Source organism: Chelonoidis abingdonii, chromosome 1 (genome assembly GCF_003597395.2).
Source record: "Chelonoidis abingdonii isolate Lonesome George chromosome 1, CheloAbing_2.0, whole genome shotgun sequence".
Taxonomy (NCBI): Eukaryota; Metazoa; Chordata; order Testudines; family Testudinidae; genus Chelonoidis; species Chelonoidis abingdonii.
Window position 1 is genome coordinate 15454622 of NC_133769.1, and position 23136 is coordinate 15477757.

The 23136-nt window shown below is 40.8% G+C and overlaps 1 protein-coding gene across 3 annotated transcripts in view; it reads left to right on the forward strand.

Moving 5' to 3' along the window:
• The window catches only part of CDC123 (cell division cycle 123), an 87167-nt gene that overhangs the window by 14553 nt on the left and 49478 nt on the right, over positions 1 to 23136 (forward strand). For all 3 annotated transcript variants that reach the window (XM_032798300.2, XM_075064237.1, XM_075064234.1), the window contains exons 5-8: positions 3500 to 3595; positions 5818 to 5924; positions 18455 to 18503; positions 19565 to 19640. In XM_032798300.2, coding sequence (XP_032654191.1) covers positions 3500 to 3595; positions 5818 to 5924; positions 18455 to 18503; positions 19565 to 19640 — 328 coding nt within the window. The remainder of the gene's footprint in view (positions 1 to 3499; positions 3596 to 5817; positions 5925 to 18454; positions 18504 to 19564; positions 19641 to 23136) is intronic.

A 23136-nucleotide genomic window follows, 5' to 3' on the forward strand; every position in this document is an offset into this window, starting at 1 on the left:
AACTGCACTCAAAAACAAAATAACGTAAAACTTCAGGGCCTACAAGTCCACTCAGTGCTACTTCTTGTTCAGCCAATCACTAAGACAAACTCTGATGGGATCACCCCAGGGTGTAGCCTGAAACTGTGAGACTCCTGTGCCCCCTTAACTCTCTCCAACCTGGCTGTCTCTCTCAATGCCTTGTTAGTTACCAGCAGCAAGCCCCTCCAAGGTGCTGTGATCATCATTAAGTTTTTTAATCGCGCAATTAACTTTTTAAATCGTGTGATAGTCCTAGTAATTACAGTGTTGAAATAATGTGTTTGTTTTTTAAACAAAGTATATGTGTAGAACGCGAAGTGCCCTCTCAAATGTCAAAGTATTTTAAAAGAAAAACTACTAAGAAAATCCATCACATGTACAAAGTAAACTATCTTTTTTCAGATTCAGTGAAAATAACTTCTTTACTTGGCTCATAATCTACATTCTGAACCTTACTTTGTGCCCTGCAGCAGTGGCTTTCATGGCCACTAGGAACACTTAAGAAATGTGTGACAGAGAATTTAACTACATAAAAAAGCCAGCTGCATAAATCTCACAAAGAAATCCATTTGTGCAGGGATGGGGTGGGCAAGGAATCTATTAAAATGGAAAGGCTCTGGACAGACATCTCACATGTACTTAATACAGTAAAGATTAAATTGAATGCTGGTAAAAAGGACCAGATTGACAGCCCGATAGAGTTCAGTCCTCTGTTCACTGGTCAGGCACTATACAGCACAGGCACATTGCCAACACAAGCTTCTCCAACACTGGCCTGCCATTCTACTTGGCGTGGTTTTCTCAGCAGCATGTAGCTGCAGGTCACTTGCCAGAATCATCTGGATATATCCCACTCCCACTTAATTCCCTGCCATTTCAGGGGCCTGAGTCACCCCTTTTCTCTGCCTATGGCACATAATAGTTTAGTCCCCTGAGGGCTGTAATACACCTCTATCCCGATACAATGCTGTCCTCAGGAGCCAAAATATCTTACTGCGTTATATCGAACTTGCTTTGATCCGCTGGAGTGTGCAGCTCCCCGCCCCCCAGCACTGCTTTACTGCGTTATATCTGAATTCGTGTTATATCTGGGTAGAGGTGTACTTTGGTCTAATTTCAGTTGTTGGGTTTAGCGTGTGGGTGGTGGTGGTGGTTTGTGATATACATCAGGTCAGACTAGATGATCCAGTGGTCTCGTCTGGCCTTAAATTCTATGACTATATGGCCAAGGCAGTGTTGCTTTACTAATGGTTATAAAAGCAGCGTGAGTGCTCTTACATTGAGAAAACACCGGAAAAATAGGTTTAAAAGACTTCTTTTGGTGTCTGACTAGTTCACAGCATGAGTTCTGCAAAAAGGTGGTTTTTGCAAAGTTGATTCTTTGAAGCTGGTTTCAGTCCATCAATTCCTACTTTCTTTTAAAAATTCTGGATGATCTAATTTTGTCCTAGGTTGTGAGCTCTCTGGGGCAAGAACTTCTTTTGTATTGTTTTGGTATGGTGCATAATACAATGGAACGGCTCAGTAATTTTTCACAACAAGGTTAGGGACTAGTGTGTTTTGCTTATGTTAAACAAAATGTGTACAATCATTTTTATTGCGAATTCCTAACATTACTGTGCATTGGAGAAGGGACATGAAATATGACCAGTTTTGCCCTAGTTCCAGAGTACGGCCTTTGCTGCCTGAATTTGGCATTCTGAGTCTGAAAATCACAGTTCGCACATGCTCAGTTGGGATTTTGGCTCCTAAAAGCTCAGAAGATGCCATCTACACTGAGCATGTCCCATCACCTCCCAGCACCTTTATGCTGATCAGACTGCATGTCCACAAAGTGACAGAGCATCAGCGTTCCCAGCTATCCCTCGGTGAACGTCTCCAGAGGGGACCTTGAGAAGTAACTCGATGGTGCCAAAAATTGCTTGTTCAGGTTTTTTGGGGCTGGATTGTGGGGGGGAGGAATCCTCTTGAAAACTAAAAAATGCAGTAAGTAAAAACTCAGAACATATGAAGCCAAGTACAACTTAAATCATTCCACTTAAGTGGGGAATTTTTTTTTAAGTGATTTGGTGGGAAATCGTGTTGGGAGAAGCTAAAAAAGGATAAAATATTCTTGTGAATGTAAGATTTTATTTGCAGTGTGGGGTGCGAGGGGAGGAGAAAGATCTTAGCTTAGCTTTAACCTAGGTGTTATTTTTTGAGATGCATTTTGTATAAACATTGATGGAAATAGCATTTTCTAAACACTGCTTACTGTGACATCATTTATTTATTCTACAGGATGAAAAATCTTTGGCAAATGTCCACAAGTCTTTGATATTCTTTTGAAGGGCAGAGATTTAGTCCTTCCTCTGTGCCAGCCACTCACACTAATAGTGCTTGTAGCATCGTGAAGGATTTTTTTTTCTATTTTTGGTATTCTACTATACAGTAAATCACTTATTTTTAAACAAGCATCACATTCTTTTTCAAAGCCAAAGATTCCCAGCACAGTCTATTCTCTTGGTGCAAGTTAACACGTATTACTAAAGAGCATCTTCAAGGCCCCAGTCCTACATGCTGTTTCCCATCAGGGGGAGCCACATTGCATGAAGCCCTATTAACTTCAGATGCAGAACAGCTGGGAGAATAGGATCTGGGATTGTGTATATAGATGTTTTAAGATTTGCTCTTCTCTACAGGGATGTTGTCATGTTAGGTGATAAATATTAAAAAGTCTGTATATTTTATATATATAATATATATACGTAAAATATAAACACACAAAATACACACATATATATTCCTAATAAATTAAGTTTTAGTTTTGTTAGGTGTTAAGAGCTGATGCATATCTTGTTATTTAATTGGTTTGTTTACTTTTGCACTTGTATCAGTTTCAACGCTGAAATTAGACCAGTCAGTTTTCTTTATTGTTTCACTTTCTAGCTTTCATACCTTGGTATAATGCTACAATATTTGGGTTGCAAATTTTTCAGGGGAATGTCTAAAGCCCCCTTCCCCCCCTCCCCAAAAAAAGACCATTTGTTTGAAATGTCTAAAACCAGCATGAAAAAAATTCTAATCTTGTCAAATGTTTCATTATCATCTGTTGTCTTGACTTAACCTACAAGTGTCTCTTTAAAAGTTGCTTATTTGTTTGACTTGCAGTGTGGCCAGTTCTCATGATTTTATCGTCAGTCTTGTCATATATTTTTTTTCTAAAGCCCCAGGAATTTCAGTTTTCATTTTAAAAAACAAGTAAGTTTCTAGCCTTCATTATTACAGAGAAAAGCTTGAAAACATGTACTGAAAAGGTTCAAGAAAATAAAAATTCATTTAAAATCTCATGATTTTTGGAGCCTGCCTCATGGTTTTTGAATGGTAATACTGGATTTGCATATGAATCTATTGCAACTGTAATTTACATCCTTAATTATATTTCTAAAGCTAACCTTTTTCCTGATTGAATGTGAATTACCTTCTGTTCTCCATTTAGGCACCAGAATTCCCTGAGTTTGCACTTAAAGTTCAAGAAGCTATCGCTTCCCTGGGGGGCAGCATCTTCCCGAAGCTCAACTGGAGTGCTCCAAGGGTAAGAACACTGATTAAATCCTAAATGTTTTAACAGAATTTGTTGTGATCAACTCTCTGATGTATCTGGGACATGGGAGGAGAGTAACTGCACTGACGGAGGCTGGTGCAGTAGCAGAGATCTCAGTGGAGTGCTTCTGCAGTACAATTTGGTGCAGTCGAGTTGCACACCCTGATGTAGTACAGCATTGCATCACCCTGGTACTGTTCGTGAGCTGGAATTTATATGGAAGAGGTACAGTATGCACGTCCTTTCCAAACATTCAGCTGTTCTCTTCATTTGATAGGCACTTATTAGTGGTTTGTAGAGAAAATAAAAAAGTCTAGAATTAAGGTCTAGAATATATACAGCTTAGCAGGAACTTTAGCTCTTCTTTGCCAAGACAATTCTGAGATATGTAGCTAATTGAATTGCTTTTCTTTGTCAAAACAAAGTGTTATGAGATTAAAATCCTGGTGAATAATATAAAGATTATTTTAAATGTAGTAATCTAAAAAGGCAACAGCCACTGCTTTGATTATTGTGGTTTCTCCATAATTCACATAGTTCAGTATTTTTTGCTTAGAGAAAAATCAGTCTTTAAAAAAAAAAAAAAAAAATCTTCTCCCCTCCTCTCCATCTCCCCATCACATCTCCCACCTCTCACAAAAAAATAAGAAGAAAAAACCTAGCTGCCTGTTTAAACTTGCTGTGTTATCAGGATATGAAATATGTTCTTCATTCTGTCCTTTTTAGTTTAAAACATGTCTAAAAATTTGATTCTGAATGTTAGTTTATCCTAAAGTTCTCCTGTCAGATTCCTAAAGGGAATTTCTGCCCAAAGGGCCCAGGAAATTGCTTGGAAATACTGAAGAACAGACTTGTTCCTATTCTGATTTGCACTGATTTCAGTAGGTGTCCATGCAGAGAACAATAGCTTCATTGAGTCATGTGCTCATGATCAGAAGAGAAATTTCTGCCAAAATCAGTTGTCTATCTTTGTAGTCCTGCTTGTCAACTCATATACCTCTACCCCGATATAACGCTGTCCTCGGGAGCCAAAAAATCTTACCGTGTTATAGGTGAAACCGCGTTATATCGAACTTGCTTTGATCTGCTGGAGTGCGCAACCCATCCCCTCGGAATGCTGCTTTACTGCGTTATATCTGAATTCGTGTTATATTGGGTCACATTATATCAGGGTAAAGGTGTACTTCAAAATGGTGTGCAGTACAGTAACTTCTCATTTAGCGTTGTAGTTATGTTGCTAAAAATGTGACTCTAAGCGAAACGATGACAAAAGACTAATATACTCTGTGTGTGTGTGTGTGTGTGTATATATATATATAAAAATAAGTTTTAAACAAACAATTTAATACTGGTACACAGTGATGATGATTGATTGTGAAGCTTGGGTGAGGTGGAGAAGTCAGAGGGTGGGATATTTCCCAGGGAATGCCTTACTGCTAAATGATGAACTAACAATTGTCTGAGCCCTCAAGGGTTAACTCTCACATTCTACAGGGCAGCAGGAATGGAGGGAGGGAAGACAACATCGCAGACAGACACACACCGTGTGTGTATGAGAGGGAAAGATTCTCATTTCCCCTTTAAGTACGCTGATCCTAAAGTACACTGCGTTGTTAATTAGATCAGCTTGCTGAAACCGCAGCTGCTGCCAGCAAGCTCCCTCCGTCCTGAGCCTTGTCCTGTGTCCCCCCTGCTCTATGCAAGATGGGGTAAGCGGGGTGCAGGAGCGGGGGGGAGGGGGATATCCTGACATTAGCCTCCCTCTGCCTCCCTTCTGCCCCTCCCCCACAGCAAGCAAGAGGATTCGGGGAGCAGCTCCAAGGCAGAGGGCAGGAGCAGCACATGGCAGTGGCGGGAGGGACAGCTGAACTGCCGGCAATTGATAGCCTGCTGGACAGCTGCCGCACAGGGAACTTAGGAGAGCGGGGAGCTGATGGGGGGCTGCCAGTCCACCCTGGTTCCAAGCCCCCACCAGCTAGCTGCAACGGGCTGCTCTTCCTGCAAGCAGTGGACAAAGCAGGTGGCTGCCAAACGACATTAGAAAGGAGCATTGCACAACTTTAAACGAGTATGTTCCCTAGTTGATCAGCAATGTAACAACGAAATGACATTAACTGGGATGACTTTAAGTGAGGAGTAACTGTAGTTGTAGGTCAGCTATTGATAAGTCACGTAAAGGTCCATTTCAAATGATATAATTCCTTCTTGTTTAGGATGCCTATTGGATAGCAATGAATAGTTCTCTGAAATGTAAAACCCTCAGTGACATCTTCCTCCTCTTCAAGAGTTCAGACTTCATTACTCGTGACTTCACTCAGCCGTAAGTATAGTTCAGACAGACAGTTTTATTAATCTGATCAAATCTAAACTAAGAGTTCCTATAAATAGATCTTCTCTGAAAAGTAACTGTAAAAGGCATTGTGGAGTTTGAGTCATTGTCTCTCAGTGACTTCGATACACAACTGAAAAAATTCTTTCTTGTTTTTTAACTGACAGCTCTGCACAAATTTGGATTCCAGGATGAGAATGAAACCAGATTTTGTTTCTAGTGATGATGCATGAGAAAAAAGATTCTGTACGCCAAATTATCCCCTCAGCAATACCAGGGCAACCCACCCCACTGCTATACAGGTGTAATGGAATTGTTTGCTAAGTTCCAAACAGATAAGAAGGAAATAGACTCTGTCTTACTCTCTTCCTTAGCTGTGCTGATTCTGCAGTGTTAATGAGTGAAAAGCTGTAAAATATTTATTTATTTATTAAAGTAATGGGTTCTGACCTGACTACATACAGAGAATGTCTTTGTCGACTAAATGCACTATTCTCAGAGTTGAATCACATTTTAATCAACATTTTTCTCTCTCAGTTCTTTGTTGCTAGGGGGTTTTATTATTACTTGGCTTCACTGTGGTCCATCATCACGTTCAGTCACTTCATTTACAGTTTCTAATACTTTTGGGTTCAGTATTTCTGGCTGGGGGGAAACTGAGACCTCTGCTGCTGTGTCACCTCTCCTTTTTTTTTTTCTGGCGCTCCTTGATGCCAGTTCCTTTTGTTGCATTTGGACAAATGCTATTGCCTGCAACTGTGTCTTTCTGTGGTCAGAGATAGAATTATAAGAGTATAATGGGATTGGTTGGGGGCGGGGGGGGGTTCAATCTTCTAATTAGGTGGGGACAGTCAGTTGAGTAAGTCCATTTAGCATCTGTGACCTCCAGACCTCTAAAACATGTGACTCATCCTAAATGTATTTCCTTGCAATGAAAGTGTTGTTGTGTTTAATGAAGAGACCACTCTTTTTTTCAATTTTTACTTGAAGCTTAATTAGTGTTTAACTCCAGTTGCTGGTGCTCTGCTAAGAATCATCTTGGAAATTCTATTTAGCTATATAGCTTAAAAAGTACTTCTTCGAAAATCAAGATCAGCAGAGGGAGGGGGAGAAAAGCCTTCCATAACTAAACTAAAACCCTAGTTTTATATATTTGGGAGGAAGCTTTATCCAATAGTTGTTGGCTGCTTATTTATTGTATGGTAGTGCCTAGGAATTTCAGTCAAGAGCAAGGGACCTATTGTGCTAGGTGCTGTCAACTCAGATAACAAAGATGACAGTCCCTGCCCCCAGAGCAATTACCATGTAATGAGGCCTTTTCTTGTTTAAAACTTGAAATTTAATTGTGCTGTTGCTGTGCAACTGCTTTCTTTTCTGGTTCTGCAACTTTGGCAGCAGACTTTGCCATGTGTCAAGGTCCAAAAAATGCTCACCCTGGTCCCCAAATTTCTGTGTGGAGCTTAGCAACAGTTTCAGTCCAGTAGTGAAGTCAAAGCAGCTCTGGAAGTTATGATGTCCATGTGCATTGCCCTATCCTGGAAAATTCAGACTTTTCCATGGATGCAGTATTAAGTTTTGTGCAATATTGGCAGTCATTGCAAACATACAACTCACAATTTTGTAGGCAAAACAGAGAATTGTATTTTTATATTATGGTAATGCCCACAACTTGCTAGGCACTGTCCAAACACTGAAAGTCATAGATTTGAAGCTTCTTAAGACCAGAAGGCACTGTTGTGATCATTTAGTCTCACCTCCTGCATAACACATCCCTCAGTTAAAATCCTGGTTCAAGTCCAATAGCTGTCATTAAATTAGAGCATATTGTCTAGAAAAAAAATCCAGTCTTCATTTAGATTTTGTGTGATGGAGAAACCACCGGAACCCATGGTAAGTTGTTCCAGTGGTTAATTACCATCACTGTTAACAATATGCTCATTATTCCTAATCTGAATCTGTCTAGCTTTAACTTCCAAGAACATGGGACATGGTCCTTGCTCAGAAGCACTTATACTCTTAAAAGCTAAAAAGATAAAGGGTGGAGGAAAAGGTGATAGCATATATGCAAACTGATCAGGGTGGTAATAGCTAAATTTTAGTGTCTTTGTTTTGATGGGAGGGATTACTCATTGGAATTGAGCTGGGAGATAGGATGGGATTGTGAGAGTTAACAGAGGAAATGGCAGAGGAAGAGGAGAACTGTATGGAAATGAGATTGAACTGCGGAGGAAGGGAGGGAGGTTGGACTTGCCGAATGAGCTGGAGCAGGTGAGAATTTGCAGTAGATAGGACCAAAAGCCAGTAACAATACAGTGAATGAGGAAAAACCTATCCAGAGCCCAAGTTTTCAGAGCCAAGTGAAGATTTCTGAAGGCTGTGACAACTCTGACAGTGCTCTGGCTCCTGCTGTTCACAGGGGATGGGAAGTTGCTTAGCTAGATGCCTCAGGCAGGTTCCTCTCCATCCATAAAGAGTTGGAAGACCCTGACTTAACCCATGTGGTGCCTTCTGTTGTAGCTGGCGCTGGCCGCTTTGGGGAGTGAGACATGGGTCTGGAAGCTTCCATACTTTTCCCAACAAGATCCTGCTAGTGACTGTTCCCCAGAGAGGAAGGAAGGAGGCTGCTAAGCCTACTGAGCAAGTGCATTCTTGCCCATTGGGTGTGCAGATCTTGCAGGTGCAATTTATGTGTTATCCTTGGAAATTTCAGCCATTTAAGATTTGCTGCTACTTGTTTATTTATAAGTCTTGGGAAAATGTACCCAGTAATTATTAGCAGGAGGACTAAATCTACTAGCTAGAGGTAGGAAATGCAAGGGTGGGAGTAGCTCCACTAGTGAAGTCCAGGGCTTGTGCCTTCATGAGAAGCACAGCTGCTAGGGAGAGGTAAGATGCTGGGATTTCTACCAGGATGGTGTCCTTAAAGTCCCCAGGCAGAGTCAGTCTTCAGTAGGAGCATCCAGCTAGTACATATTTTATTTTTTTTTTTATAAATATGAAGCTTTACACCTCTGAAATTGCTGGAAGAAATCATCTCCCCCATACAGATCCTGCTGGCCAAGTTTCTGCTATTCTACCCTTCAGTCTCCTGCAGTGTGGGAGTGGAAATGAGCAAATAAGTCTCTCCTTTTCTACTCCCTACCTTGCCTCTATTTCCAAGGTCTTCCTAGGCGTCACATTGGGAAAACATAAATTGTGGTGTGGTTTCTAAAGCGCACCAGTGAAACTGATGAGATCCTTGTTAATTTGGCATTGCTGCTGTTTGACAAAATTTTAATTAGCTGCAGAGACACGAGCTGTCGGTAGTCTGGGGAAGACAACACTGCACTGTGTGCGTAATACTAGCTTGTAAACTCCTCATGCAGGCCACATTCTTTATTCTGTAAACCACCCAGTTGTACTGTGTGTGAATGAAACGTTACGTATGTCTTGCCTTTATGTATTGTTGCAGCACACAAATGCATTGTTGTATAATTTGTATTAAAAAAAGCACAGAAGTTCCAGTCAAAGGTTGGGACCTAGGTTCCCATACAAACATAGTAATAAATAGCCCAGGACCACTAGTTTAAGGACTATGAGGGTGCTGTGATGCACCTCTTATCAGCATTAATGCATCATCGCACCTTTGAATTTGACTAGTCTCAGTGCGTTACCTCAGTATAAAAGGATTTGGGCCTCTTTTCACTGAAATGTGCCATAACTCGAAACACTTTCAAATTAAATTACAAAAAAACATTTTTCGCAAGGCCTGGGTGGACTTGGGTGAAACATATTTTAGTCATGGAGCATCAAGAGTACTCAAATGAAAAATTCTATGGACCTGGAAGTAAGATTGACAATTCATAGAGGGGATATAAATACGTTTAAATAACTGGATCCTATTAGAGAAGAAATTGAACAATAATGCAGTTCAGTGAAAACCTGCACTATTCTCTTATTTTATAGCAAACCAGAGTAGGTTTTCTAGCTTTTTCCTGTGATTGGATTGTTCACTCCTGTGTTGGACACCTCCGTATTTCTTTTCTAGTAATGCTTCTCTGTCTGTTAAGTTTGGCTATTTAATTTTAGTCTTGTTCCATTGTATTTTAAAATGATGCCATGCCTTGTTAGGTGAGAGGACAGTATATCAGTACAATTTACTAAAGAGGGTTTAATAATCCAATGGAGGGTTTGCTTCTATCACCACTACGCAAATGGACACATTGAAATTTTAGTGCCAATCCCAGTGAGGCTGATGGAAAATGCTTTGGCCAAAGTAAACAGAAGACACTTATGAGCCCAGGGGCTTCATCATTATTCATTATGCAGGAGATATATGTTGGCTTTGCTCTTCCCTTAGCTCAAGGATAGACATTTAACTGTTCTTAGTAAGGACTTCATTTTAGATTCTCAGTCCAGTTTGGATTTAATGGTATCAGCCTTCTTGTATGATGACCCCAAGGCCTGCATGCTAGTTAATGGGATTGTGTCCCCTATCTTCTCATTGTATAAAGATGCCCAGCAAGAGACCTTGGGCTTCTCAGCAAGTTGTGATATAGGTAATTACAATCTAATCTAAAGACTGACATGTTTTCAGTTGGGGAAAAGTTACACTTCACTTCTCTCCTAAAAGCTATTTTTGTAATGTTAGTGTAAAATACTGTGGTAGTTTTTGCAAGAGCAGGCCTTAGTTTGTAATAGGGTGAATTAGCCTGGACAATTTCTATTGATTTTTGAGTGAGAGTTGTACCTACCTGGGGCAAAATTCATCCTACCTTAATCTGTAAAGCATTTTGGCCTCCTCCTAGATGAACTGTTGTAAATAAAAGGTAGTTGAATAAAACATCCTGCTTTTAATCCAGTCCATTCATAGCATTCCTGAACTGCTAAATTATTCATATGAACATGAGCAGTCAAACAGGCTAAATGATTAGACTTGCTGAATCACAAGGTTGTCTCTATTAATTACGCTATTGATTAAGTGCCAGCACCATAGACCTTGGCAAGCAAAAATTAGAAATGCAACTAGCGTATGGAAGTAAAATGCTGAGCAGGTGAAAACTGGAGACATTGTGTGTCCTCTCACTCGGATGGGCTTGTAAAAAAAGAGAGAGAAATAGATTTGATTGTATTTAGTGAGATGAAAAAACTTTTTGCTCAGACATAAAACAGCCAAAAAACTTTTTATTAGACATTTCTTTATATTTTGTTACCTTTGTGCTCCTGAACTATCCAACTAGTAAAAGAAGCTCTATTGTTTGGGTGGTAGTGTGGTCTAATGGAAAAGACACTGAATGGGTTATGGGTAGACCTGGTTTCTTATCCCAGCTCTGCCCATGACCTGCTTTGTGACCAAGGGCAAATCACCTCATTTCTCTGTGCCTCTTTCCCCTCCCACCCTCTTTATGTCTTGTTCGTTTATACCAAGCTGATTAGGTCAGAGTGGGATGGTGTTTTTGCTGTCTCTAGCACAATGGAGTCCCAATTTAAGTGCTACTGTAGTACAGATCATAAATAATATACAATCTGATTAGTCAGAGCATCTTGAATATGACTGGCTGCACTTCCAATGTTTAAACGTTTGGCTTCTGACATGAAGCTGGCACTTCAATTGCTTTAAAATTGTTAGATATAGAACTTCCCTCATGGAACAGTAATAGAGTAACAAGGACTTGAACACAGCACACGAATTACAGTGCAGTCAGTGTTATTTCTCTTTCATGTAAGCATTGTATTTTACTTACCTGATTTAACAGAAAACAGATTATTCAGTGTTTGGTGTGTGGTAGGAGCCTTAAGCCAGTTGTGTTTTGTGTTTTGTTTTTTTAAATAACCTAATGTAGTTCATAGGTAGTAAGAACTCTCATTTTAACTGGATTCTGTATCAAGCTGAAAACCTTGTCCCTCCTGTAAACAAAACTTTCTTGTTTTGTTTTTGTCTGCCTTTCAGGAAATGATTTTAGTATATAGTGGGATTCCCTCTGAGATCTTTTCCACTTGGCTTATCCAGAACACCTTGTCCAGTTCTGAAAGAAAAATTCATCCAGTTCTCTGGGATCCAAAAAACTCAGTTAAACTCCAGATTTCATCACTCAGATTCTTTTATTTGGCTTACAGCAAGCTATGCTGTGTTAATCAGACTCAAGCATAGGAGTGGGTATAGGGCATACCACACATCCAGTTATACAGAAAAACTTTTCCTTTATATACATTTACACATTGCATTGCATTTACTATACATTGCATCATACATTTTGGATTGGATTGGTTACCTTGTAGGAACCAATCCCTGTGCAGGATGCTGTGTCCATGTGTTGTCCACACTTGACCTACTCCTTACCTCATCTCTACATACCTAATTTACTTTGTCAATTGTTAGTAAATGGTTGTCCCCCCTCTTATCTTAGCTGGTTCACATTCTTTCCCTCCACCCCACCTACTGATCAATTTACTTACCGTATTTAGCACAAATATTCTGTTTTCATTCTAATGATATGTTTACCTCTCTAATTCTATCTTCCAACAAATGAGGCCTCCCTTCATGTGTTAATTACTCATGTCAGACCTCTAGTAGACATCCTTTAGTCTGGATAAACCATGGATATGTGCCCCTGAGAGAGAGAGAATTTATTCAATTATTTTATGGCAGCCATGGCTGAAGAGACCCACTCGAGAGAGACAATCTGTTGCATCTGTCACATTTAAAGGTGGTGTTTCAACCTTTTGGGCTCTGTCTCATGCAAGTTCTTTTCTCCTCTGCCAAGCTGGACTGCTTGTCTCTCGTAACTCTTGTCCACACTGCCTTTCTGTCGGTGGTGCTGGTGCGCATCCTCATCAAGAGTGCTTCCATCAACTTAAGAGGGAAAATGCGGAGATGCCTGAGCGCCAGGGCTCTCTGCACCACACGCAGTTCCTCACCAGGAACGGGGCAGCCACACCGAGCTTCTTGGCTCCCTGCTTTACATCAGCCTAACACTGTAGTGTAGATCAAGCCTCAAATTTCATATGATACACTTGAGTTAGGTTAACCTACCACCTGTATTAGCAGACCTTTGTTAAATTCTTGTTTCCAAAGGCTGTGATCCTGAATGTGATCCTCCCAGTTATCCATGTCCATTTCACTGAGGTCTCTCTTACAGGCATCCTTGAAATACAATTTTGGGTGTCCTTTGGGTCTTTTTCCGATGCCAGTTTGCCATAGAGGATGTCCTTTGGGATTTTCCCATCATCCATTTGGTGCACATGTCCAAGCCAGCGGAGGCATCTTTGTTTGAGGAGTGTTTGCATGCTGGGTATACTGGCTCACTTGAACACCTCAGTGTTGGTGACTCTGTCCCCTGCAGGAGATCCCAAAGATTTGATGAAGACAATGCATATGAAAGCTGTTAAGTCTCTTTCCTGATGAGAGTATAAGGTCCATACCTCATCCCTATACAAAAGTGTGCTGATAACACAGCAGCCTCTGGCTGCATGTACTGCTAATACAGGTGGTAGGTTAACCTAACTCAAGTATACCATATGCAATTTGAAGCTTCATCTACTCTACAGCATTAGGCTGACGTAAGACAGGGAGCCAAGAAGCCCAGTGTGGCTGCCCTGTTCCCGGCATGGAGCTAAGAGCCCAGGCTCTCAGCCCCCCACACGTCCCCTGTTAAGTCAATGGAAGCACTCTTGGTGAGGACACGCACCACTGGCAGAAGAAGGGCAATGTGGACATGAACCACTGCAGTAATTAGTGAGGTGGTTGTAAGTCAACCTTACATAGGCTGACTGATGTTTATAGTGTAGGCATGCCCTTAGACATTTGAAGATATCTTTCGGTTCGGTTTTCCATCATTTCTGTAAACGTAAAAGAACATTTGGTGCAAGGCCCCTTTTGAGTGGCATATGAACCACCTCCTCCAACTTGCCTCAAGTGCTTAAAGTAAAAATCTCTAACAATTAAATCTAAGGGTAGAGAAAAAGGGCCTGATCAAAAAGCCTGCTCAAGTCAGCGGGAAGACTTGTGTTCAGGCTTTGGATCAAACTGTAAGTCTGTAGTATTCTTCAGGTACAAAATAACTGTTACAATTTTCGTTACAACTTTGATCGTTTGTTTTATTATCCACAAGAGTAATTACAGTGATTTGCAAATCAATTTGTGGCCCCTTTAGTGTGATGTTTGCTGCAGGCATTGTAAATCACGTCACTCCTTTTTATGGGCAAAGGGTGAACGGAATTAAACAGCATATATCTGCTCAATGCAGTGATGTGTGTTAGCAACTATGTATCAGTGGGGATTCGTATACTTGTGAAATATACAAAATGGGATCTTTCTCCTGTTTACCTGTTAATAAGATTTCAATAAATAAAATGGAGACCAACCATATTTCTTGAATGCTCTATAAGCTGTGGGGGTTAGGTCTTTCAGCCCCTGCTAGTGTCTGAAACATAAGTTCTGACACAGTTTCAGAAATAGGATCCCTGGCATCTCTTAATTGTGCATGTGTGCAAATTATTTGCTGCTGTTCCTAGTGCTTTTAAACCTTAAGTGTTTAGGTTAGAGGAACTCTGCTCAGCCTCTTGCTTCCAGTGTTCAAGGAAAGCCTCATCTGTCACAGATCAGTAACTGGATGGCTTTGGCTGTGCCTGTTAACACTCAGTACCAAATAAGTTTGGTTTAAAATAGGCCCTGCTAACGCTTAATAGAATGAATACATTCAAGATGGTCTTCAGGGCTAGCGGTGTATTATCTTATGGGAAACATTCATGGCAATTTCCAGCAGGAGAAAGAAGGATTCACAGATTATTTTTTTAAAACTTTTTTCCATTTTAGCTTTGACTGGACTCAGGTGTGTTTCATTATGAACTTAAGAATGGCCATACAAGGTCAGACTAATGGTCAATGTGGCTTGGTATCCAGTCTTCCGTCAATGACCAACACCAGATGCCTCAGAGGGAATGAACAGAACAGGGAAATTATCAGGTGATCCAGCCCCTGTTGTTCACTCCCAACTTCTGGCAGTTAGAGACTTAGTATAGTGGCTCTTGACCTTTCCAGACTACTGTACCCCTTACAGGAATCTGATTTCTCTTGCGTACCCCAAGTTTCACGTCACTTAAGAACTACTTGCTTACAAAATCAGACATAAAAATACAGAAGTGTCACAGCACACTATTGCTGGAAAATTGCTGACTTTCTCACTTTTATGATATAATTACAAAATAAATCATTTGGAATATAAATATTGTACTTACGTTTCAGTTTATAGTATATAGAGCAGTATAAACAAGTCATTATCTGCATGAAATTTTAGTTTGTACTGACTTTGTTACTGCTTTTTATGTAGCCTGGTGAAATGCTAGGCAAATCTCTAGATGAATTAAGGTACCCCCTGGAAGATGTCTGCATATCTCCAGGAGTACATGTAACCTGGTTAAGAACCACTGACTCGGTACACCCAGAGCATGAGGTTGCATCACTGACCATCTTGACTAATCGTCTTTGATGGACCTACCCTCCATTAATTTATCTAATTCTTTTTTGAACCCCATTATAGTTTTGGCCTTCACAATGTGCCCTGGCAATGAGTTCCACAGGTTGATTATGCATTGTGTGAAGTGAACTGCCTTTTGTTTGCTTTAAACCTGCTGCCTACTAATTTAATCAGGTGACCCCTGGTTCTAGTGTTTTGGGAAGGGGTAAAGAACACTTCCTTATTCACTTTTCTCCACACCTTTCATGATTTTATAGACCTCTACCAAATCCCCCCTTACCTTACTTGTCTCTTTTCCAAGCTAAACAGCATCAATGTCCTTAATCTCTCCTCATATGGAAGCTGTTCCATCCCACTATGCATTTTCGTTGCCCTTCTCTGCACCTTTTCCAATTCTACTATATCTTTTTTGATATGGGGCAACCAGAACTGCATGCAGTGTTCAAGGTGTGGCTCAGCGGACACTCCTGATCATTTTCACACTGTGTCCCAGTTGCATTCTGTTGTCTATCAGGCATTTTGCTGGTTTGCTGAACTTGGTACCTGTATTCAAGGCAGCCTACAGGTGCTGAAGGTGGGATGCAAGGTTTTTAATTCCTGCCTTAAAGGGAGAGGAGCAGTAACATCTCTTAGTATCTGCCAAAGGCACCAGAGGGTCACTTAAACTTGATCCATTTTAGGACTATTCTTGCCAACTTGCCAGGTCCCCAAGGACTGCACCAAATTGGTATAGAAAGGAGCAGCTTGCAGATACCCTCATTTCAGATATTCAGATATGCAGTGGAAGGGAGCACTGATCATAGTATGCAACATGAGGGAAATCAGTATCTCATGTGCTGTAGCACATATTAAAGCATATACTCATTGGGTTTTCTCCATGGTAGCAGCCCACAGCAGGCATTATGGGGTACTTGTATTCTCATATCTCGACGACTGACTCATGGTGGCATAATCCAGACGAGAAGCTCAGGGCTCAATCTCTGTGTTGCTGGGCCTCCTTTCTTCTATAAGGGTCAGTATCAATACCAAAAAGTCAACTTTAAACCCTACACGATGCCTAGACTTCATAGAGTCCACCATCAACTCAATCACGGCTCAGGCCTACCTACCACAAGACAGGTTCCAGACTCTGCAAGAGCTCATAACTCATGTAGTCAACAATCCTTCAGTCCTGGCCAGGACTTGCCTCTCTCTCCTGAGTCACATGGCCTCGTGCATGTACATCACTGCCTTCGCTGCCTGCAGAGGAGGCTTCAGAAAGTTTACTCGCCTATTCATCACACCATAGTCGTCAGGCTCACAGTTCCCACCCAAGGTAATCTTATCCCTTAACTGGTGGAGAGAACCTCGTCAGGGCTGCGTAGGGGCTCCACTTCCTGCCCTCCTTCCCCAAGGCGGTAGATCTGTTGATTTGTGGTGGAGAAGGAACTGGAGATGCGGATGGTCTGCCCCGCCCTTTGTCACCCCAGATGAAACCCTGAGACGAGTCAGGATGCGTGCGTGGACCAACAGACACTACTTTTAAATTCTCCAGTTCTATACACATGGTACACGTGTGTAAACCCTCAGTGGAAAGCAGATAGGGGCCACACATCTTGAAGAACCTCCACTTACAGGTAAGTAACCTCCTCTTACTTACTTAATCTTTACTGAATTTGGATAAGTCTTGTCACTTTTGAGAGGGCACTTAGTTGTTACCCTTTTAACCAGCTTGTCCTCACGGTTGAGCTGTTCACCAAATGGTAGGCATTTTACTAACAGCTCAAATGAGATTGGGAGCTCTACTTTTAGAAGGAGGATATACTTTTGTTATCATTCCTTTGAAAGTTACAGGATTTATTGTAGTGTTCATAGTTACTCCGGTGAAAATATAGAGATTACATAATAGTTGGCATTGGAATAACTGCTTCTATTCTTACTGGCTAATGAACGAAGGAATAAGAGACTAACTCACAAGAGAAAAAGCTTTGGTGTCTGCCTACAGATATCTAATGTGTGTGAATAACATGGGAGCAGGGATATTTTGGGGTTTTGTTTGTTTCTGTCTTTTAAGATCTGTTCTTCTAAATGCATTATTTATTGTTGTTGACTCAGAAAGATGCCATGCTCTGGTATAGGCAGTGGCAAGTTAAACTACTTTGCTTCTCCCATTGATGGAAAGGAAAAGTAGATCCACTGTTTCTGTAAGAATCATAGTGATATCGCTTGGTTCACTGAAGGGTGCATTGCTTTAGGAAGTTACCAGAGAAAGGTACTTGGAGACATTTGCTCCAAGCAATGTAATGAAACTAGAACATCAAAGTGCTTGCTACTTCTGTGTCAGTGCAATCATGTTAGGATAACTATTTAAGAGGAAGGCAAAGTGTAGTTTTATTGCAAGCAAATAATATCTTGACAATGGAGAAGTACTTTGAAGGGACACCATCAATATAACTGTCATACATGATAAACAAATACTTTTCTCTGCTACTAGTAAATTCTTAAATCATTAAGAGTACTTGTCACTTTTTTTGTACTGTTTATCTTTTTGCATTTCTCTTAGCGTGGTCAATGAAAATCCAAGAAAGTCAGTTTCACTTTGAGGTTTAGTGCTACAGTGTTGATGTTCCAACCATTTCTAGGGAAATACCCATTGTTAAAAAGCAATAGTTTGGATGAGAATGTTGTGTGTGGTTGTAGAAAGCTTTCTGTTGGTTGAAGGTTGCTCTGACGCAGTTTAACTTTGACTCAAATCTAACTTGATAGTGTCTCCTTTTTAAAATAATTTTCTCCCTTTTCTCTAATTTGTCTTAAGTTAACTTCTCTATGAAGTTCATACCCAAGAAAGGCTTTTCCTTAATTGGTGATACATGATTTCTGTGGGTCATTTGACTAACTGTCTGGGTGTGCCAAGGAAGAGGCATTTGCCAGTGGCAAACCCGTACTTGTTTTTTACTTCTAGAGTTAAAATCTCTTAGAAATGCTTAACAATGCCTTCGTGATGCATGGTTCCAGTTTGTAGTGCTTGCTCTGAATAAAAACAGTTTTATGTACGATAGATCTTGACAGTGTAATTTATTTTTCCAGATTTATTCACTGTACTGATGATACCCCTGATCCTTGCTTGGAATATGAGGTAAGACTCCTCTCCTGGCTCTAGATAATTTAAGTATCATACCCTTGAGAGGGCTGATGCTTATGCTTGGATGACAGCAAGAAAACACTTTAGTGCTTGTGGGGAAAAAAGAAAAAAGCCAGACTAATAGTTACGGAAACTGACGAACATCTCTCTCTGCTTGTCCACACACCAGATACATTGCAAGCAGTGGCCCTACAAGCTTCTCCATAATGCTCTCCCAGAGTGTGTCAACTTTGTCCCGGGAGGGGAAACTTGAATGGCTGAGGGGGGAGTTCATTCTCTAACTGGCCTATTTTAGTCCTTAGCCTTTCTGCTGAGACTGCCAGCAGGCAGACCAATTTAGGTGGCTTTACCTTGTCCACTGAGAACAGGACAGAGGCACCAACTCCTTTTGCCTAGACTTGGTCACTGTTGAATGTACTGGATTTGAGCCATTGACCTAGGTATAGTGCATTAGTGATCCCTTTAAGTATTAAGCTGAAGTATCTTCGAAGTCCATTGTATTGAATGAGAAGCTGGGTATGTAAATCTTGCATTTAGCTCTGGTGACTGTTCGGATCTTATGCACTCATTAACAGTGGCTTATTTTTGCACAATGGCAGAGTCCTTAAAATTGCTACTGATGTATTCTTTTGAATTGCATGGCAGAGCCTGAGTCTTAAAACAATGTTCAAGTACACATCTGTGAAATGCCGTGCTTGTCTTTAGATGTTATTGCTTTTCATATTTGAGTTCTGTGTCATGCTAGTGGAGTATAGGGAGAGAGATCCAATGGGCAAAATTATGGTGTATTAGAGATAAAATTTTGTTTTTACATGTATTTTTCACAGGTAAATAAGTGACAAGATAAGATTTCAAAGAAATTTGGCTTATTTGCCAAGATAATTACACCCATTATAATTGTGAGGGGTTTTCCCCTTGTGTTAAGAGTATCCTGTGATATTTTTCTTAACAGCAGGTACTATCTTAAGACCAAAATATGTGTGTGTTGACAAAAAAAGTCAATTCGTTCTCTTAAGCCATATTTTGACATGTTGTTGTATTTTTTTGTCCTGTAGCTTGTGCTTCGAAAATGGTGTGAATTAATTCCCGGGGCAGAATTCAGATGCTTTGTGAAAGAAAACAAACTTATAGGTGAGGATCTTCTTAAAGACTCCATAGTATTCACTGGGGTATCTAAGGTTTGCTCCTGTTCCTTTAAAAACAGTAGAACATGAAAAACTTTCTTCCTCTATCACAACACTGTCTTCATAGGATTCTTATTCCTTCTTGCTTCTATCTATATTTGTTTTACCTTTTGGGTTTAATTTTTTTTCCCTTCTGTCATATTAAACATGATGAGTTAAATTCTGTTCTGCATTAAATCCAACAGCCTGACAACATATTTATCCCCAGCAGGATGGTGGATATATCCTTGAAATCTGTGGATAGGCTGTGCAGAAAGCCACTACAAAGAATAGGTTTTTTGGAGTGGTCATCTAGGGTATGGCTCACGTGTTCAGGGCTCTAATCTGGCCATGATCCTGTAGTTAAAAGCTATTGTGTGAGGTGCCACAGGTCACACGCTGCTGCTTTATCAATGCATATGTTTTCGGGACCAGAATACATGTATCTTGAATTTGACCTAACCTACTTGGAGACCTGGCAAGGGGTCAGAATCCAGGGGGCACAAGAAGGAATATAAATGCAAAATCTAATGAACATCTTAGATCAGGGATCAGCAACCTTTGGCATGCGGCCTATCAGGGAAATCCACTGGTGGGCCAGGCTGGTTTGTTTACCTGCAGTGTCTGCAGGTTCAGCCAATCGCAGCTCCCGCTGGCCATGGTTCACCGTTCCAGGCCAATGGGGGCTGCGGGAAGTGGCGGCCAGCACGTCCCTCGGCTCTCACCGCTTACCAATGCAAGATGTATGGGGAATAAATGGGAAGAGCTAGAAATACTAATGAATAACCACAATTATAACATGATTGGCATCACAGAGACTTGGTGTGGTAATTCACAGGACTAGAATATCAATATAGAAGGATACAACTTATTCAGGAAGGACAGGCAGGGAAAAAAGGAAGGAGGTGTGTTTCCTTTTATGTCAAAGATGTATACACGTGGACTGAGGTTAAGATAGAAGTGAGAGGCAGACAGGATGAAAATCTCTGGGTAAGGATAAAAGGGGTAAAAAACTAAGGGTGGCATTATAGTAGGGCCACCTAACCAAGAAGAAGAGGTGGATGGGGCTTTTTTTCTTTAAGAACTAACAATCATCCTAAGCACAGGAGTCGGAGGTGATGATGGACTCTATTACTTAGACTTCTGTTGGGAAAATAATACAGCAAGGCACAGATTATCCAACAAGTTCTTTGAATGCATAGAAGACAACTTTTGACTACAGAACGTGGAGAAAGCAAGTAGGGGAGAAGCTGTTTTAGATTTGATTCTGACAAATAGGGAAGAACTGGTTGAGAATTTGAAGGTGGAAGACAGCTTGGGTGAACATGATCTTGAAATGGTAGAGTTCATGGTTCTAAGGGATAGTAGAAGAGAAAACAGCAGAAAAAAGACAATGGACTTCAAGAAGTCAAACTCAGAGAATTGGTAGGTAAGATCCCATAGGAAGCAAGTCTAAGGGAAAAAAATTCAGAAGAGCTGGTAGTTTTTTAAAGAGACATTATTAAGGTCACAAGAGCAAACTATCCCAATGCGTAGGAAAGATAGAAGCTATGGTAAGAGACCACTCTGGCTTAACCAGAAGATCTTCAGTGACCTAAAACTCAAAAAAGAGCCATTCAAAAAGTGGAAGCTAGAGCTTGGTCAAATTATGAAGGATGAATATATTTAAAAAAAACAACCAAACAAATATGTAGGGACAAAATTAGAAAGGCCAAGGAAAAACTAGATTAAACTAGCTAGGGATACAAAGGGTAACAAAAAAGAATATTTTACAAATACATGAGAACCTGAGGAGTGCCAAGGACAGGGTAGACCCACTACTCAATGAGGAAGGAAAGACAATAACAGAAAACGTAGCAGTGGCTGAAGTGTTCAATGCCTTTTTTCTTTCAAAGCAACAAAGAGTCTGATGGCACCTTATATAGACTAACAGACGTTTTGGAGCATAAGCTTTCGTGGGTGAATACTCACTTGGCCAGATAGTTTTCATGAAAAGGTTAGCAGTGATCAAACAACTAACAGTGAATATCAGTGCAAATTGGCTAGGATCTGAGGCTAAAATAGGGAAGGAACAAGTCAGCATGTTCAAACAAACAAATCAGATATCTTCATGTTGGCAGGGCCTGATGAAATGAATCCTTGAATACTTAAGGAACTGGCTGAAGAGATCTCTGAGCCATTAGTGGCTATCTGTGAGAACTCTTGGAGGATGGGAGAGATCCCAGAGGAGCAGAAAAGGGCAAATATAATACCTATCTATAAAAAGGGGAATAAGAACACTCTAGGGAATTATAGACCAGTCAGCTTAACTTTAGTAACTGAAAAGATAACGAAACAAATAGTCAAACAATCAGTTTGTAAGCACTTAGAAGATAATAAGTAACGGCAGCATGGATTTGTCAAGAACAAATCATGGTATAACTGGTCTATGACAGGGTAACGAACCTTGTGGAAGCGGGGGAAAGTAGTAGATATGATACATCTCGACTTTAGTAAGGCTTTTGATACTGTCTCACATGCCTCTCTCATAAGCAAATTCAGGAAATATAGCTTAGACAAACCTACTATAAGGTGGGTGCACAACTGATTGGAAAACTGTACTCAGAGAAAACAGCCTAATTTCCCCCATACTAATTTCTCTCTACTGTTACTCACACCTTCTTGTCAACTGTTTGAAATGGGCCACTCTCATTACCACTAAAAAAGTTATTTTTCCTCCCTTGGTATCCTGCTGCTAATTGAATTGTCCCGTTAGACTGACCTCACACTTGGTAAGGCAACTCCCATCTTTTCATGTATTTATACTTGCTCCTGTATTTTCCGCTCCATGCACCTGATGAAGTGGGTTCCAGCCCATGAAAGCTTATGCCGAAATAAATTTGTTAGTCTCTAAGGTGCCACGATGACTCCTCATTGTTTTTTGCTGATACAGACTAACATGGCTACCACTCCGAAACCTGTACACAGAGAGTAGTTATCAATGGTTCACAGTCAAGATGTACAGGCATATTAAGTGGGGTCCCACAGGGATCTGTTTTGAGTCTGGTTCTATTCAATATCTTATTATAATTCAAAATGATCTTGACGAACGGGAGAAATGAGTAGGATGAAATTCAGTAAGGACAAATGCAAAGTACGACACTTATGAAGGAATAATGGGGGAGATGGTTGGGAGATGTTCAGGAGATCTCCACGCCAGAATTTAAGCTGGAGAGGGAAGGAATGACTGACGACAACGCAGAACCACCCGCCACAAATAAGATCAACCAGAATTCCAAGGGCGGGGGACGCGGGAACAGGAAGCTACGGAAGAGCTACCCACAGCAACGCCAGAAATCAACGGAATGACTGACGACAACGCAGAACCACCCGCCACAAATAAGATCAACCAGAATTCCAAGGGCGGGGGACGCGGGAACAGGAAGCTACGGAAGAGCTACCCACAGCAACGCCAGAAATCAACG